At 40.0% G+C, this 15,831-nt stretch overlaps 1 protein-coding gene across 2 annotated transcripts in view; it reads right to left on the reverse strand.

Annotated features, from left to right (window-relative positions):
- LOC109036724 (protein Skeletor, isoforms B/C) overlaps window positions 1–15,831 on the reverse strand; it is a 155,483-nt gene that overhangs the window by 79,140 nt on the left and 60,512 nt on the right. For both annotated transcript variants that reach the window (XM_072303976.1, XM_019051084.2), the window contains exon 2: window positions 5,304–5,562. In XM_072303976.1, the coding sequence (XP_072160077.1) occupies window positions 5,304–5,562 (259 nt within the window). The remainder of the gene's footprint in view (window positions 1–5,303; window positions 5,563–15,831) is intronic.

A 15,831-nucleotide genomic window follows, 5' to 3' on the forward strand; every position in this document is an offset into this window, starting at 1 on the left:
TTTGGCCGGAAGGTGTCAAAATGTAATTACACTTCCCGTATGTGAAAAACGAAAGAAAGGTCGAAACTTTATATTCGGAATCATAGAATCGAATCTCGTTCATGTTATTTGTGGTGAATAAGTAACAATTCCTCAGTGAAATGCATTTTATTTGAACAAACATATTTGGGAAATGAGAGGAGATAGCGATTTGGCTGATGTAGTAGGGTACATCACTTGCATCATTTTCCCGCCATTACGGCGCGTTTGAAATTCCTTTGAGAGCAGCACAGAGGTGGCAATACTCTCTCGTATACAGGTACTCTACGTTGAACGGTGTATTCTCTTCATTTTTCTGCCCACACCCCAAAAAGCACAGTGCAACAAGAATATTGAAATTAACTTGCAATTGGATTTAAATAAAATTCAAAAAATTCTAATTTTTTCACCATTAAATTGCAATATTTTTACATCATTCACTGAAAAAAAAACACATTGGATCTAGAGTCCAGACTCTTGAAAACATTGACAAGAAAAAGGACTCTTGATTCAAGCAGACTTAAACTTAAATCAAAAGGAAATTCGCTCAAATTAAGAGGCTTGGTTCTTTATTTAAGCTTAAATCTGATTGAATCAAGAGTATTTTTTCTTGTCGATGTTTTTTAGAGTCTGGACTCTAGATCCAATGTGTTTTTTTTCCAGTGTTTAGTCGATATATGCCGATTTTAAACAATCAACAAAATGAGCTTCATGCGCGAGATAAGCCCGGGATAGACGATCAAATTCCGAACCAATTCCGATCAAAGTAGACATGCTGATGACTGGTGGTCACCATCTACCATCAAATTTTGACGGGCCGCACTTTTTCGTTCAAAGTAAGATCAGAACGGAGTGCCACCATTCATCATTTCCTGCCACAGGAAACATTTCTGCCAAGTTTTCATTTATAAATGAAGCAAATTAATGAGTTCGAGACTGATGACTCCCGACACTTTGATGCTACTTTGATCGGAATTGGTTCGGGAATTTGATCGTCTATGCAGGGCTATAGGCAATATGCAATGCAATGAAAAATTGCAACTTATTTCCATTTTACTGCAATAAGTTTCAATAAATGGGGCCCCTTCAAATAGGAGCTAGGCAACACACACATCACGCGGTGGAATCGATATATTTTTATTACGCAATTGCTACTTATTGCAATCTGTGCTACTTGGGTACTTCATTTCTTCGTAGGCGTTTGACTCACTGACAATGACCCACGAACGACGCGGCGTTTAGCGCATTTCCCGCGCTGGAGCCGTAAAAACCGGCGTCGGCTCTGAAATCGCGTTTGACATCCATTGTTTGTTTTTATGGGGCTGTCGGGATCGTCTGAGCCGGCTACGGAGTGAAGGATTACACTCGTCAATGCTGAAGTGATGAGCGCTTAGCAGTGGCGTGGCGTGCTTCGCGATGTATCGATCGTTACGCCACTTAAACCTATGGAAAAGGATCGATAAACAGGGTGTTCGCAGCGAACACCTCAATAATCGATTCTTTACCATAGGTTTAAATGGCAGAACAATCGATAAATCGCAATTCACGCCACGCCACTGGCGCTTAGTTGCTCCCGCCGGTGCCGCTAATCCGCTACCTTAGCAACCCCCCTTCCCCCTCCCTCACCCTCTCTCCCCGACCGCCCCCTCACTTACCCCACCCCCCCCTTCCGTATCCTCTCAATTAACTTTCACTCCCCCGCTTTTCATCGACTTAGTTTCGGCCGGCGGTGTCATCGTGATCGTGGGTCGATTTCACAGCAGGGGCCGTTCACGAACGTTGTGGCGCGTTTGTGGAGCTTGAGGTGTAAATGTGTCTCTTTTGGGGGGAGGGGGTTGGTTGAGAAGTGCTGGTGGAAAGAATAGATAAAAGAAAATAGCATGATGGTAATTCAGTGTTCGAAACTCGCCTCTGCGTTTCAGGAGCCGAACTTTGGTGCATACGACCGAACTTTTTTTCAGTGTATTTTTGCCTACCCTATTAAAATGAAAGGGACTAACCGAAACGGGGGATATCGGGGGATAACCAAACATTCAGTTCATACGACCAAGCTTTGTTCGTCGATTCACTTTATCGTTGAAGTTCGGTTACACAAATCGAAAGTTCTATTTGACAAACCGAAAGTTCTATTTGACAAACCGAAAATTTGGTTTGACAAACCGAATTAGTTGGAATGATAAGAAACACCGAACTTTAGTTCATACCAGTGGCTCGGCGTGCTTTGCCATATTTAGATTGATCTACTATTTAAACCTATGAAAAAGGATCGATAATCGGGGAGTTCGCAGCAAACACCTTAATAATCGATTCTTTACCATAGCTTCAAATGGGGAAATATCGATAATCGATATGTCGCAGGCAAATAGTAAAGTCAGGCATTTTGTCAAATGCCTGGGCAAATTGTCAAATATTTTAGCTAACCGTAAGATTGAAATTATGATTCTTTTCCTAATTTTAGACAAAATAATTAATTTACCCCGTAAGAGACAATTCTCAGTAAAAATTTGCATCAAAAAATAGTATTTTAAACGATTTTTAGCTCCTGAGTAGTCCTGAGTAGACACTTATGATGAAATTTGCAGCATGTCAGAAGAATACAGCATTTTTACCATTTCAACATTTAAAAATATGAGAAGCAACTTAAGAGGAGGAGACAAAAAGAGTTTGTAGGTTTGATGAGATATTTTTCCACAAATATTGAAGACTCGTGAGCTCTCCGCCATAAATTCACAAAATTTTGTGGACAATAAAAATTTAGCTATCTGCCTGGGCATTTGACAAAATGGCTGATTTCACTATATGCCTGCGACAGATACATTCACCCCTCGCCACTGGTTCACTGGAAAAAAAAAGAAAAAAAAGAGAAAAAAAAAAAAAAACACATTGGATCTAGATTCCAGACTCTTAAAAACATCGACAAGAAAAAGTACTCTTGATTCAATCAGAATCTAGCTTAAATCAAGAACCAAGCCTCTTAATTTAACCGGATTTCCTTTCGATTTAAGCAAAAATCTGATTGAATCAAGAGTATTTTTTCTTGTCGATGTTTTCAAGAGTCTGGACTCTAGATCCAATGTGTTTTTTTTTCCAGTGCAGTGTGAAGATCATCTAAAATAGCAGTTGATTCGGCAACCCTCCTCGAAGGTGCTTTGATTTTCAACCCCCCACCCTCCACCATCGCCAGAAAACATTGCCAATCAAGTCAATTTCACATTCGGTGCGAAGACGTTCAACAGTTTCTCGCATCCTCCCCTCCCTGCGTTTTCGTGGGGAAACAGCCCTTCGGGGCTGCCAAGTATCGAACACTATCGGCTCTCCCCGAATGGCTCCATTCCGAGAAGGACGATTCGCGCATCAAACTCCGCAACCCCGAATCAGTATGTGGAGTTTTATTCCTCCGAGTAGACGATAAATAGAGCGTTCCAGATTTGAAGAGCTCGCCGCAGCAAGCAGTTCACGTTCCAAGTTGCCGCTACGACACTATTCTATCAAATATCTTCGAAAATAGATGGGAAATAGATGGGAGTTCTTCGTTTTTTTCATCGACCTTAATCGTGGCAACAGGGCGCGCCTCTCCCAATTTCAATTATGCGCCTTGAAAACATTGAATCGGGATGAAATTACAGCCCCGATTCTGCTTTCTTTTCTTTCCCTCTTTTTTACGCCGAGCTTATTTTTTTGCGAGCTTTGCGGCCACGAGGAACGCTGGATGAAGCTTCGTGCTTTTCAACGTACATACTGCCGTGCTAAGGAAAAACGCCGTATGAACCGTAAGGTGTTGCCAAATTTACTTTGATAAAACATGAATTTCCTGGTAAACTTACACTGGAAAAAAACACATTGGATCTAGAGTCCAGACTTTTAAAAACATCGACAAGAAAAAATACTCTTGATTCAATCAGATTTAAGCTTAAATCAAGAACCAAGCCTCTTAATTTGAGCGGATTTCCTTTTGATTTAAGCTTAAATCTGATTGAATTAAGAGTCCTTTTACTTGTCAATATTTTCAAGAGTCCGGACTCTAAATCCAATGTGTTTTTTTTTTCAGTGTATGACTATTTTCCTTTCAATTTTTAGATAATTTCGTTCGCAATTTCTCCTTGAGTTCCAGGAAAAGTCAAAAGATTAGCATTAGCACCTGAAAGAAAAAAATTGTAAAACAATTATGCATCTTTGGCTAACATTTTTATCATTTTTAATTCATCAATATATATGTCGACGGCAAATAGTCAAATCAGGCATTTTTATAAAATGCCTAGGCAAATAGTTAAGTATTCTTACGTAGACTGAAACTCTGATTATTTTGCTGACTGTAGACAAAATAATTCTCTGATCCAACAAAACTTGTTCCATACAATTTTTTCCATACGGTTTTTTTAGTCCTTGAATGAAAATTCATCTAAAACATGCAGCATTTCGCAAAATAAAAATGTTTCACAACTTGGGCGGGTGAAGGATTATGAGGAGCATTTTTGAACGGGAAATAAACTGACAGTCTGTTTGTGCTTTGACGGATTTTTAATCTCAAAATATTGAAAATTAGAGGGGTATTTGTGAAAACATAAAAAATCTCTTAAGCACTGAAATTTTGATCATCTGCCTAGGCATTTGATAAAATGCCTGATTTGCCTAATTGCCTACTACATGGACGTATTTCTGTCAAACGGAACATGAGCGCCATAGGGGGAGGAAGGTAAAGGGAGTTTGGATTGGCGACGTAACCGGGCGTCGGGCTCATTCCATCATAACCTCGCAATGCTTTTCCATGGCGCTTAGTTCCGTTTGACAGAACGCGCTATCCGGCATTCTACACGGAGAAAAAATCCTCGTGCGTGGGACCCGAAGTTTAGGTAATATGGATCTCTGAAGTTTTCGGATTGAGCATCTGAACACTTCAGGTCTAGCTGTCGAGGTTCGGATCACACATCTGAAAGTTCAGTTCTTACATCTGAAGTACTTCAGATGTGAGAACCGAAGTTTTTCGGATGTGAGAACCGAAGTTTTTCAGATGTGAAAACCGAAGTACTTCAGATGTAAGAAGTGAAGTTTCAGATGTGTGATCCAAAACTCAGCAGCTGGACCCAAATTGTTCAGATGCTCAATCCGAAAACTTCAGAGATCCATATGACCTAAACTTCAGGTCCTACGCACGAAGTTTTTCCTTGTTAATTCCTCAAAAGGAACTCAAATTGGCGCTTAGTTCCGCTTGACAGAAATACGTCCATATATAGTTGCAACATGCGGCTGAACAACTTGTCATATGTGTGATTGGTGAATGGACGTACCTGGTGTTGTATTCCTGGGGGTAGGGGACGATCAAGCCGTTGGGGTTGGGGCGGTCGGTGTTGCCGACCCAGAAGAAGGCGTCGGGGGCGGAGCCGTCGTAGGAGAAACCCTCGACGAAGAGGCTGTTCTCGTCGACCGCGTAGACGGTGCCCTGGATCCCGTGGGCGTACTCCCGGAACTGCCCGACGAGGCGCCCGTAGGGCGACCCCCCGCCCCCGCCCCGGTCACGCTGCCCCCCGCTCCCCCAACGACCGTCACCTGAAACACAAGCACAAGATAGGTTAATCGACAAATTCACGAGGGTACATAGTCCAAAATATCATAATCCAATATCAAATTACACTGAAAAAAAATTCTCGGCGTTTTTACCAAGGTCCGTTGGTACCTTTACCATCTCACTTTTTTTTACCAATTATTGGTAATTTTACCAAGACAGACTGGTAAACTCGCCTAAAAACCGGTATTTTTACTGTTTTTTTCAGGTAATTTTATTGGTAATCAATGCCCGGAAACTTTGCCATTTTATTTCGGTTATTCTACCACAGTCGATAAAAAATATTGGCATTTTTACCTAGGTCCAGTAAAATTACCGAGAAAGTTCAATAAGTTTTGCCGAGATTTCTCGGTAAAATTACCAATTCCATAAATGGTAATTTTACCAAGAAAAAACTGGGATCAAATAGAACCCTGAATTCTTGGTAATTTTACCCTTTTCTTAGTACATACACCGAGATTTTTTTTTTTCAGTGTATTATTCAATTATTTGGACGTATTTCTACCAAACAGAACTATGTGCATGTGGGAAAGATATGGCGTGTTCGTTAGTGCTTAGGCCACAAGAATGAATGGGAATGATAAAGCGCCAGTGACGTAGCCGCCCTTCCAGTAGCCATTCGTTGTCTTTAACTCGTGAGTCCTGAGCACAACGCTCTTGACACATGCCCACGGCTCATGAGTCTTGCATTCAGTGGGCACACAGTTCCGTTAGCTGAATTAGAAAAGCGGGATTTTACATCCTGTCGAACGGAACTATGTCACACTCCCTGAGCCGTGGGCGGGTGTCAAGAGCGTTGTGCACAGGGCTCATGAGTTAAAGACGACGGGTGGCCACTGGAGAGGCGGCTTACGTCACTGGCGCTTTATCATTCCCATTCATTCTTATGGCCCAAGCACTAACGAACACGCCGTACCTTTCCCACCTGCACATAGTTCTGTTTGATAGAAATACGTCCATTTATAGTCCATAGGTCATAGTTTACAGGATGGAGGGACGGATCAAGCAATCAAGGAAAGAAACACCTTAGCAAGGAAGACTATAGTGATGGTAAATGGAATCCGCGGACTTCCAAAAAGAACAAGAAGAGAATTTACAACGCTATAGTCAAAAAAATATTAACGTACGAATGTGAAATTTGGCAACTGAAGAAACGGACACAAGATATGCTAGGAGCAACGGGGATGGATTTCTGGAGGAGCACTGGAAAAAAAAAACACATTGGATCCAGAGTCTAGACTCTTAAAAACATCGACAAGAAAAAATACTCTTGATTCAATCGGATTTTTGCTTAAATCAAGAACCAAGCCTCTTAATTTGAGCGGATTTCCTTTTGATTTAAGTAAAAATCTGATTGAATCAAGATTATTTTATCTTGTCAATGTTTTCAAAAGTCTGGACTCTAGATCCAATGTGTTTTTTTTTTTTTTTTTTTTTTTTTTTTTTTCCAGTGAGGTCAGCAGGAATTTCTAGGAGAGATCGGGTCCGTAATGATACAGTGCGTCAGATAATGGAAGTCGAAAATGACATCGTGCATGTTCGACGTCATGACCGGACAGCTTGTCTGGTCATGAAAGTATCAAACTCAGTTCGCCTTCAACTGACCGGGTAGGCAAAACGGGCTCCTAAGAGTTAGAATAGTGGTATGGTACAGTTAGGACCATTACAACGCATTTAATGGACCACTAGACAAGGTACGAATTTAAGCATTCTGATATATGGTTCTTAGCCAGAATTTCATGTAGAACACGATTCTTGCATCAAAAATTACTGACATCAACACCTAAGGTACTTACGTTTTAATTGTACTTTTTTAACGGGAAATTTGAATTGTCCGGTCACAAAAAACAAGGCACCCTACATGAGCCAAATCCCGCAATACAACGGTTTTTGCAGGCTTCTCAATCATGCATTGTTCATTTTTCACCCTCTATTGTTCAAAGTGTAAATAATTTGCTATAGCTATGCCAAAGCGTCAAGATTGAGATTGCCACATTTTCTTATCGCAGAGACTGTCACGGTAGCGTTTAGTTTGCGATCTGTCGCACGTAGACCATTGTGTTTTCATGAGCGGGAGGTTTGAATTAACGTTTGCAAGAAACGTTAAATATCTTGTTTAGGAGTCAGTTTCAGTAATTTTCGTTGCACGAATCGTATTCTACGAGGGTCATCCAAAAAGTAAGTTTCCCTACATTGTATCTTCCGAACGAAAAGAGATAAATCAAATCGGTAAAAAAGCACATTTTTAGCAATATTTAGGTATATTTAATATTTAAATTTATTTTACTTTAATACTTAACTTTTAAAGGTTTCTATTGTTTAATTCTGTAATTTAGGTTATGAAATAAGTAAGTTTTCATTGAGTAACTACCTTACTAGTAGTTAGTGGTAGTTACCTTACTTTTTGACGTAGTCTCCACATCTTCTTTGACATTTTTGGTATCATTACAGCAGCTTCTTGACGCCATCCGCGTAGAAGATCTCGTCTTGGCTCCGAAACTAGTCATTGACAGCGATCTGCACTCCCAAATCAGTTGCTTTGCGTAGGGAAATTTTCCCCCAAATCCTTCAAACTTTCGTACTTTAAGCTTCATGTGACTTTCATTTGTTCCCGAGCGGAAAAACTTCCACAATATAAGCGATTTTCAATCGATTCAGAGGTACAGATCGCCGTCAATGACTGGTTTCAGAGTCAAGGCGAAAGCTTCTACGCGGAAGGCATCAAGAAGCTGCTACGAGGGTCATCCAAAAAGTAAGTTTCCCTACATTGTATCTTCCGAACGAAAAGAGATAAATCAAATCGGTAAAAAAGCACATATTAAGCATACTTGAAGCTTTAAAACAAGCTCAAGTTTTTGAAAATCGGTCGAGGGGTTCGCGAGTAAACTTAATTTTACTGAGACAACCTCCTGTCGCCGCGTGCCCACCTCCGGGGTCAGGATGCGCAGAGGGTCGATTATAGAAGACTCGGGTTATCGCCTCTATAGGTACATCACATCAACAAGGAAGAAGACTCGGGTTATCGCCTCTAAAGGTTCATCACATCAACAAGGAATTTTAATGTTTTCATAGAGTAGGCCTTACCTTACTTTTTGACATAGTCTCCACATCTTTTTTGATATTTCTGGTATCATCATACGAGGGTCATCCAAAAAGTAAGTTTCCCTACCTTGTATCTTCCGAACGAAAAGAGATAAATCAAATCGGTAAAAAAGCACATATTAAGCACACTTGAAGCTTTAAAACAAGCTCAAGCTTTTGAAAATCGGTCAAGGGGTTCGCAAGTAAACTCAATTTTACTGAGACAACCTCCTGTCGCCGCGTGCCCACCTCCGGGGTCAGGATGCGCGGCGAGGCGATTATAGAAGACTCGGGTTATCGCCTCTATACATCACATCAAGAAGAAATGTTGAAAATCGAACTATGAATTTTGGCTCTTCTGGAAAACACACTTATGTGCATAGGGAATCTAATGGCACATATGTTACTTTTAAACTGGGCTGGAATTTATAGTTCCAAATTGCAAAATGTATTCCAAGTGTAATCGTAAGGAAGATCAATTCATTTTTCGTTACATTCAGTCCAAACAGCTTTGGAATTGTTAGATTCGGTGAGGTTCCAAACTGCTTGATTGATAGATATCCGCATTTGGCAACTACGACAGGCACACTCGTGAAAAAACATTGTGATTAAGTTAAAAAAGACAATGTTTGTTAACTACAGCAACAAAGGCGGAAAACCACATTAACTTGAATAATTAATTCGTCGGATGTTCACCTTGTTACGTATGGTCGGGCTAATATTAATTAATGTATGCTCCAGTGGGACAACCGTGTTGATGAGATCATGAGGTTCGCAATCTCGCTTAAACGCTCTCACATCAACATTTTTCCTATCGGAGAGGTTCGTCCTGGGTAAAATCCATTATTTTTCTTCGATCGATAAAAGTCTGCCCTCTGTGCTATATGTGCTGATTTAAGGTGCGATTTTATGTGATCTGCCACTACGTTGCGCTCCTATGCGGTTTGTGTCTTTGAGGAGCAATAATTATCGTTACGTACAAGTTAATGTAAGAACTGATCCATAACGTAGCAACATTAATATTGAGTAGAAGGACATCAAATTTGTGAAGCTTCAATGAACTTTTACGTTTGAAACCACGATACTGGACGACGCCTATCCTGCCGTGCTAAGGAAAAACGCCGCATTAACATTCAGGCGTTGCCAGATTTCCTTTGATAAAACACGAATTTCCTGGTAGACTTATGAATATCATTCTTCCAATTTTTCCGATAATTTTGTTCGCAATGGCAGCTTAATTTCCTAAAAATTTCAAGGAAAAGTGTCTACACAAACTGATTTCGGTAGACGCAAGAGTCGTAAAACAGTAAGTTGGAATTTTTTAGCCAGTGTGTTGAAAAATCAACATAAGGCTGATATGAATCGTTATAACAAGAATAGTTCTGAATGGTCGTTACTAGTGTTGCACCAAACAGTGTATCTCTCTGAGGGAAAATTGTGCTCATATGAGCTTTTTCCCTCTGTATTGGAATTTTGAGCTTTATGCGGATTTTTAATGCACGCTGGCTAAAAAATTCCAACTTACTGGAAAGTGTCTATAAAAGCTCAAAATTAAACCATTTATCGAAGAAAATTTGGCAACCCTCGAATGTTCATACGGCGTTCTTTCTCAGCACGGTAGCCTAGAGTACCTTTATAGACAGAGTATGGCCATTAGTACCTTTTTACTACAGGAAAACTGTGCTGCCATTTGATTGGTCGACGAATGTTTAGGCTTCAAGATGCTCTTACGGCCGTAAATAAATAAACAAGCTGGCGACTCACCGTAACATTGATAGGAAGCTAAAATTTGACCAAAGTTGTAATTATACGGCGTCAACAATTTAAACTAGCATATCTGCGAATAACACATGAAAAATACACGAAAACACCGCACTGGAAAAAAAAAAAAACACATTGGATCTCGAGTCCAGACTCTTGAAATCATTGACAAGAAAAAGGACTCTTGATTCAATCAGATTTAAGCTGAAATCAAAAGGAAATCCGCTCAAATTAAGAGGCTTGGTTCTTGATTTAAGCTTAAATCTGATTGAATCAAGAGTATTTTTCCTTGTAGATGTTTTTAAGAATCTGGACTCTAGAGCCAATGTGTTTTTTTTTTTTTTTCCAGTGCGTCAAATTGCCTTTCGCTTTTATCACAGAAGATGTAAGACTTGCATAGCCTCAAACTTGCTTGCTGATAACAGTCATCTTGTTTGTTTATTTACGGCCGCAAGAACATCGTGTTAGCCAGTGGCGTGGCGTGCTTCGCGATATATCGATTTTTCTGTCATTTAAGCCTATGGAAAAGGATCGATAAACAGGGCGTTCGCAGCGAACACCTTAATAATCGATTCTTCACCATAGGTTCGAATGGCAGAACAATCGATACAATGCAGTTCACGCCACGCCGCTGGTGTTAGCCTATTTTCTCGCGACCAATGAAAAACCGGCACAGAAATGGCCATACTCTGTCTATAAAGGTACTCAACGGCAGCCTTCCTCTCAAGCCAGACCCTAAGCACGGTCAAAGGATTAATAACAAGGCCGCGGGATTATTTTTTATTTTCGGGTCAAAACACACCTGAGGTAATGAGGCACGGCCACGTCGGATTTAAAGTTAAAAACCTCCCCTGAGACCCCCCCCCCCCCGCCCGACGAGGCCTTAAAAGTGCTCAACGGAGTGATAACAAGGCGGAGGACGAGGCTCGGAAAGCATAACAGCCTGTCAAATGTTATCACGCTACTCTCGCCAACAATGCCGCCGTGCTAGGGAAAAACGCCGTATGAACAATCGAGAGTTGCCAAATTTCCTTCGATAAAATGTTCATTCCTGAGGAAAGTTATGCATATTTTTCCTTGAAATTTTCAGAGACTCCGGGATGAAATTGCGAACAGAATTATCTGAAAAAGTCGAGGAAAATATTCATGAGTTTATCAGGAAATTCGTGCTTAATTCAAGGGAATTCGGCAACGCCGGAAGGTTCATACGGCGTTTTTCCCTAGCACGGGAGAATGGGCTTTTAAACGGGGGCGGGGGTGCAGTCGAGAGGAAATAATTAGCCGGAGGATCATAAAATCTCCGAGGGGCGGCCGAGGGGTGGACGCCAGCGTTGAATGTTGATTAACTCGGATGCTGCTCGGCAGTGAATTATTTTCAACTAGAGGGGCTCCCGAATCGGGCCGGGGGCGGGTCGAGGGGGTGGGAGGGGGTGTGAGGGGTGGAGGGGCGGAGGGCCGAGGGGTGGCAGCGCGCAGCGCCCCGTGCCGCACGTTCGCAATCATTTCGTATCAGATTCAAATGGGAAGTCGCTGCATTCCCTGTCGGCGCTCAGTGGACGCTTGGGGGTTGTTGTTTGCCGTGCTAAGGGAAAACGCCGCACATTGGATCGAGCCAATAGGAAAGGTCGGACAACATTTGAAAACTTTGAACGTTTATAACAGATACAATTTTTTTAAGAGCAGCCCGAGACAATGATAAAAGTGTCAAAACGGAAACAAAGAAGAAAAACGGAAAACAAGGCTAAAAATACACGATTAATAAAACCCGAAACGTTTCGACTCAAAACTGAGTCATTTTCAGTCGGAAACAAAAAAAAAATTTAAAAAAAAAAAAACGGAAAAAAACCTGAGCCCTACATGGTGGTGGCCGGGATCTAAGAAAAAGAGAAAATCTTCAGAGATATTTCGAGAGAAAAAGAGAATTTTCTCTTTTTCTCAGATCCCGGCCACCACCATGTAGGGTTCAGGTTTGTTTTTTTATTTTTTTTTATTTTTTCAATTAAATACTTTCAATTGACGTCTCCTCTTTCTCTGAAATTCAATATATATTTTTTTTATTTTTTTTTATTAATAATGATGGTCCGTAACTCAACTGTAACTCCTCTGTAATTAAATCATAAAAAAGGGCAATTCAAAAAGCAAAAAATATTATACGACGATACCACTATTCTAACTCTTAGGAGCCCGTTTTGCCTACCCAGTCAGTTGAAGGCGGACTGAATTTAATACTTTTAGCGATTTAGGCTCGTATCAATAGTCATTACCACATCCGTTTCTTTGCTCATAATGAGGAGTTGTATGATTTACTGTGGGAGATTCATGGCTTTCTTTGACATATATAGCATCGTAAAAAGAATAATTCTCGCAAATCTCGAGCGGGATTTGTCAGTAAAACTTTTGGAATGGATCTTTGCCAGACTAACTATAGGGTCCCTCGTAGGTTGCCGTTGGTTAGTTTATTATCTACCACCTTTGTACATAGCAACCACCCGTCTCCACCAATAGGATCCCTTCATATCCCTTTTGTATTCTTTATCTATATCTTTGTCTATCAATTTGAACAATCAGCCCGCGTAACTAACCGAGGGAAAAAGGCCAATTTTCGACTGGAAATGGCTCAGTTTTGGGCCGAAACGTCTCGGATTTTAAAAAGTAATTTTTAGCCTTGTTTCCCGTTTTTTCTCCTATGTTTTTGCTATCACCATTCGCCGTTTCCCTCACGGAAGAACGTAACTAAAGTTCAATGTTGCCAAATTTCCCCTCGCAAATATGGTTAATATTTTTTTTTTACTTATAGATGTAATATATTTAAGTGCTGTTCTATGTCAGCACTTAAATATTAATAACTATATTACTTTATGTATATATTATTCTACCTCTCCTTCTCTATTGCTAATGATTAATATATATATTATTCTACCTCTCCTTCTCTATTGCTAATAGTTAATATCTTTTTTTTACTTATAGATTTAATATATTTAAGTGCTGTTTTATGTCAGTACTTAAATATTAATAACTATATTACTTTATGTATATATTATTCTACCTCTCCTTCTCTATTGCTAATAGTTAATATCTTTTTTTTACTTATAGATTACTGCATTTTTATCGAGAGAATTTTGGTTATTTCCAACTGAAAATTTCACCAATTTTTCTCCTGATCTCGTGTATGAATCACAACAATTTTAGACGGAAATCGATCAGGTGCAATCATGTAAAAAATTAAATTCTTCGAGCCGATTTTGCAACCTTGGAATGCAGTTATTACGTTCCTTCGTCCAGGAAGCGACCCATTGTCACGGGCTGCTGTTTTAGAAATTTTAACCTATTTCAACAATCAGCCCGATGGTAGTCTCACCACGTTATACGTCGTTCTTTCTCAGTACGAAAGCATTGTCACTAGCTTTTCCAATCCATTTGTCTATACCTTTGTCGATAGCTGTGCCTCTGCCGTAGCTCTTGGAAAAACCTATCCATTCTTTCCCGGTTTTCATCCGTCGCGACTTACACCGGCACCGTCACGCACTCCCCGATAATGAAGATAAATCTTGCACCCACCCCCCTCACCACCATCCCCTCCCCGTCGCGTTATCACTTAATCAATGTCGCTGGGGAGGGGGGAGGGGGGTGGCGGGCTCATTTACATGATTGAATTGCCGGAGCAACTCAGCAACCCCTCCTTCCCCTCCCCTCCAGAACATCGCGAAGGGGATGTCCACGCAACAAGTTGATACACCCGAGGGTTGCCGCTCTAAGAGGGATTACCTCAATTATCTGTTGGGACCGCTTCGAAGATTTAGGAGGTTTGACGGTGATTTGGCAACGCTGTTTTCGACTTTGGTTGATAGAGTGTAGCGTTAAATGGGTCGCGTTTCGATTGCATTCTGAAATTGAGCCGTTCTATGGCGAAGGGGCTGTAAGAGCTGCATTGGTGCTGGGATTACGTTACTATCATGACTCGTTTTAAAAACATTACAATATTTATTCCTCTGGTATCGTATTCATTTGCGTGACAATATTTAGCATACGTGTAAATTTGGTTTAAAAATTAAGACTACGTAAAAATAAAGATTTATGCGTTAAAGCAGTCGTGTTCCGATTGCATTCTGAAATTGAGCCGTTCTATGGCAAAGGGGTTGTAAGACTTGCATTTGTGCTGGGAATTCGTTACTTGGTTTATCATGACTCCTTTTTAAAAAATTACAATATTTATTCCACTGGTATCGTATTCATTTGCGTGACAATATTTAGCATACGTGTGAATTTGGTTTAAAAATTAAGGCCACGTAAAAATAAAAATGTATGCCCTAAATCAGTCGTGTTTCGATTGCATTCTGAAATTGAGCCGTTCTATGGCGAAGGGGTTGTAAGACTTGCATTGGTGCTAGGAATACGTTACTTGGTTCATCATGATTCGTTTTAAAAACATTACAATATTTATTCCTCTGGTATCTTATTAATTTTTGTGACAATATTTAGCATACGTATAAACCTATCGCCGGTAAAAACGCGTATATAAAGTCGCGTAATTTTTTTTATACTATCGTTATTTTTGTAAAGATACAAATTGTTAAAAACCTTATAATTAAAATACTGGAATATTCTGACAAAGAAAATATCATAAATCTTGAAATTAGTTCCGACTCTCCTTCGGAAAAATGCAATGCCTGAGGAGTCTTAGGAGAAACAGATTATAAGTCCTGACATTCCAAAACTAAAAAATCAAAAGTAATGGAGAATTTGCACGCAAACTTGTTAGTGCTTCTTCTAAAAGTGCTTAAAAAACTGATTTCGCAGTATTTTTTACAATTTTTTTCTGATATGGAAAATAGCACACAAATAGATCTGAAAGTGAGAAAATGCCCCGCCAGTGACGTCATCTGGCGGTATTTCCCATTTAAACACACGTATTTTAGCAGATTAGATCATATTGTCATATATCTTCTCCAATAATTGTTCAATTAGGTTTTGAAGGAGCGCATATTGGGTAAATAAAACTGTAATTTATGCATCTACTTGGCGTACCTTAATCTCTCCCAATCAACTGTTCAATTCATGAACCGGGGGTATCCTCGTGTTCAATTCACTAGGTAATTTTCACTTAAACACAAAATTCATCAAATTTCAGACACACCGAAAAAAGAGTGAAGTTGATTTAACATTCTGCATGTAAAAAAAGTGTGCGAGAACTCACAAAATGCTAAATTACCCACTACGGCAGTTATTATAATATCTAGACATTGCTAAAATTACTGCTGTAGGAGTTAATTCAGCATTTCGTAAGTTCTCCCACACTTTTTTCACAGCCAAAATGTTAAATCAACTTCCGTTTTTCTTCAGTGCACCTGCAAATTCTCTATTGCACTTTTGGGATGTCGGAGAAACTTTTTACGGACAAACTGGCAATGTTG

Source organism: Bemisia tabaci, chromosome 9, assembly GCF_918797505.1.
Source record: "Bemisia tabaci chromosome 9, PGI_BMITA_v3".
In the NCBI taxonomy this organism is placed as follows: domain Eukaryota; kingdom Metazoa; phylum Arthropoda; class Insecta; order Hemiptera; family Aleyrodidae; genus Bemisia; species Bemisia tabaci.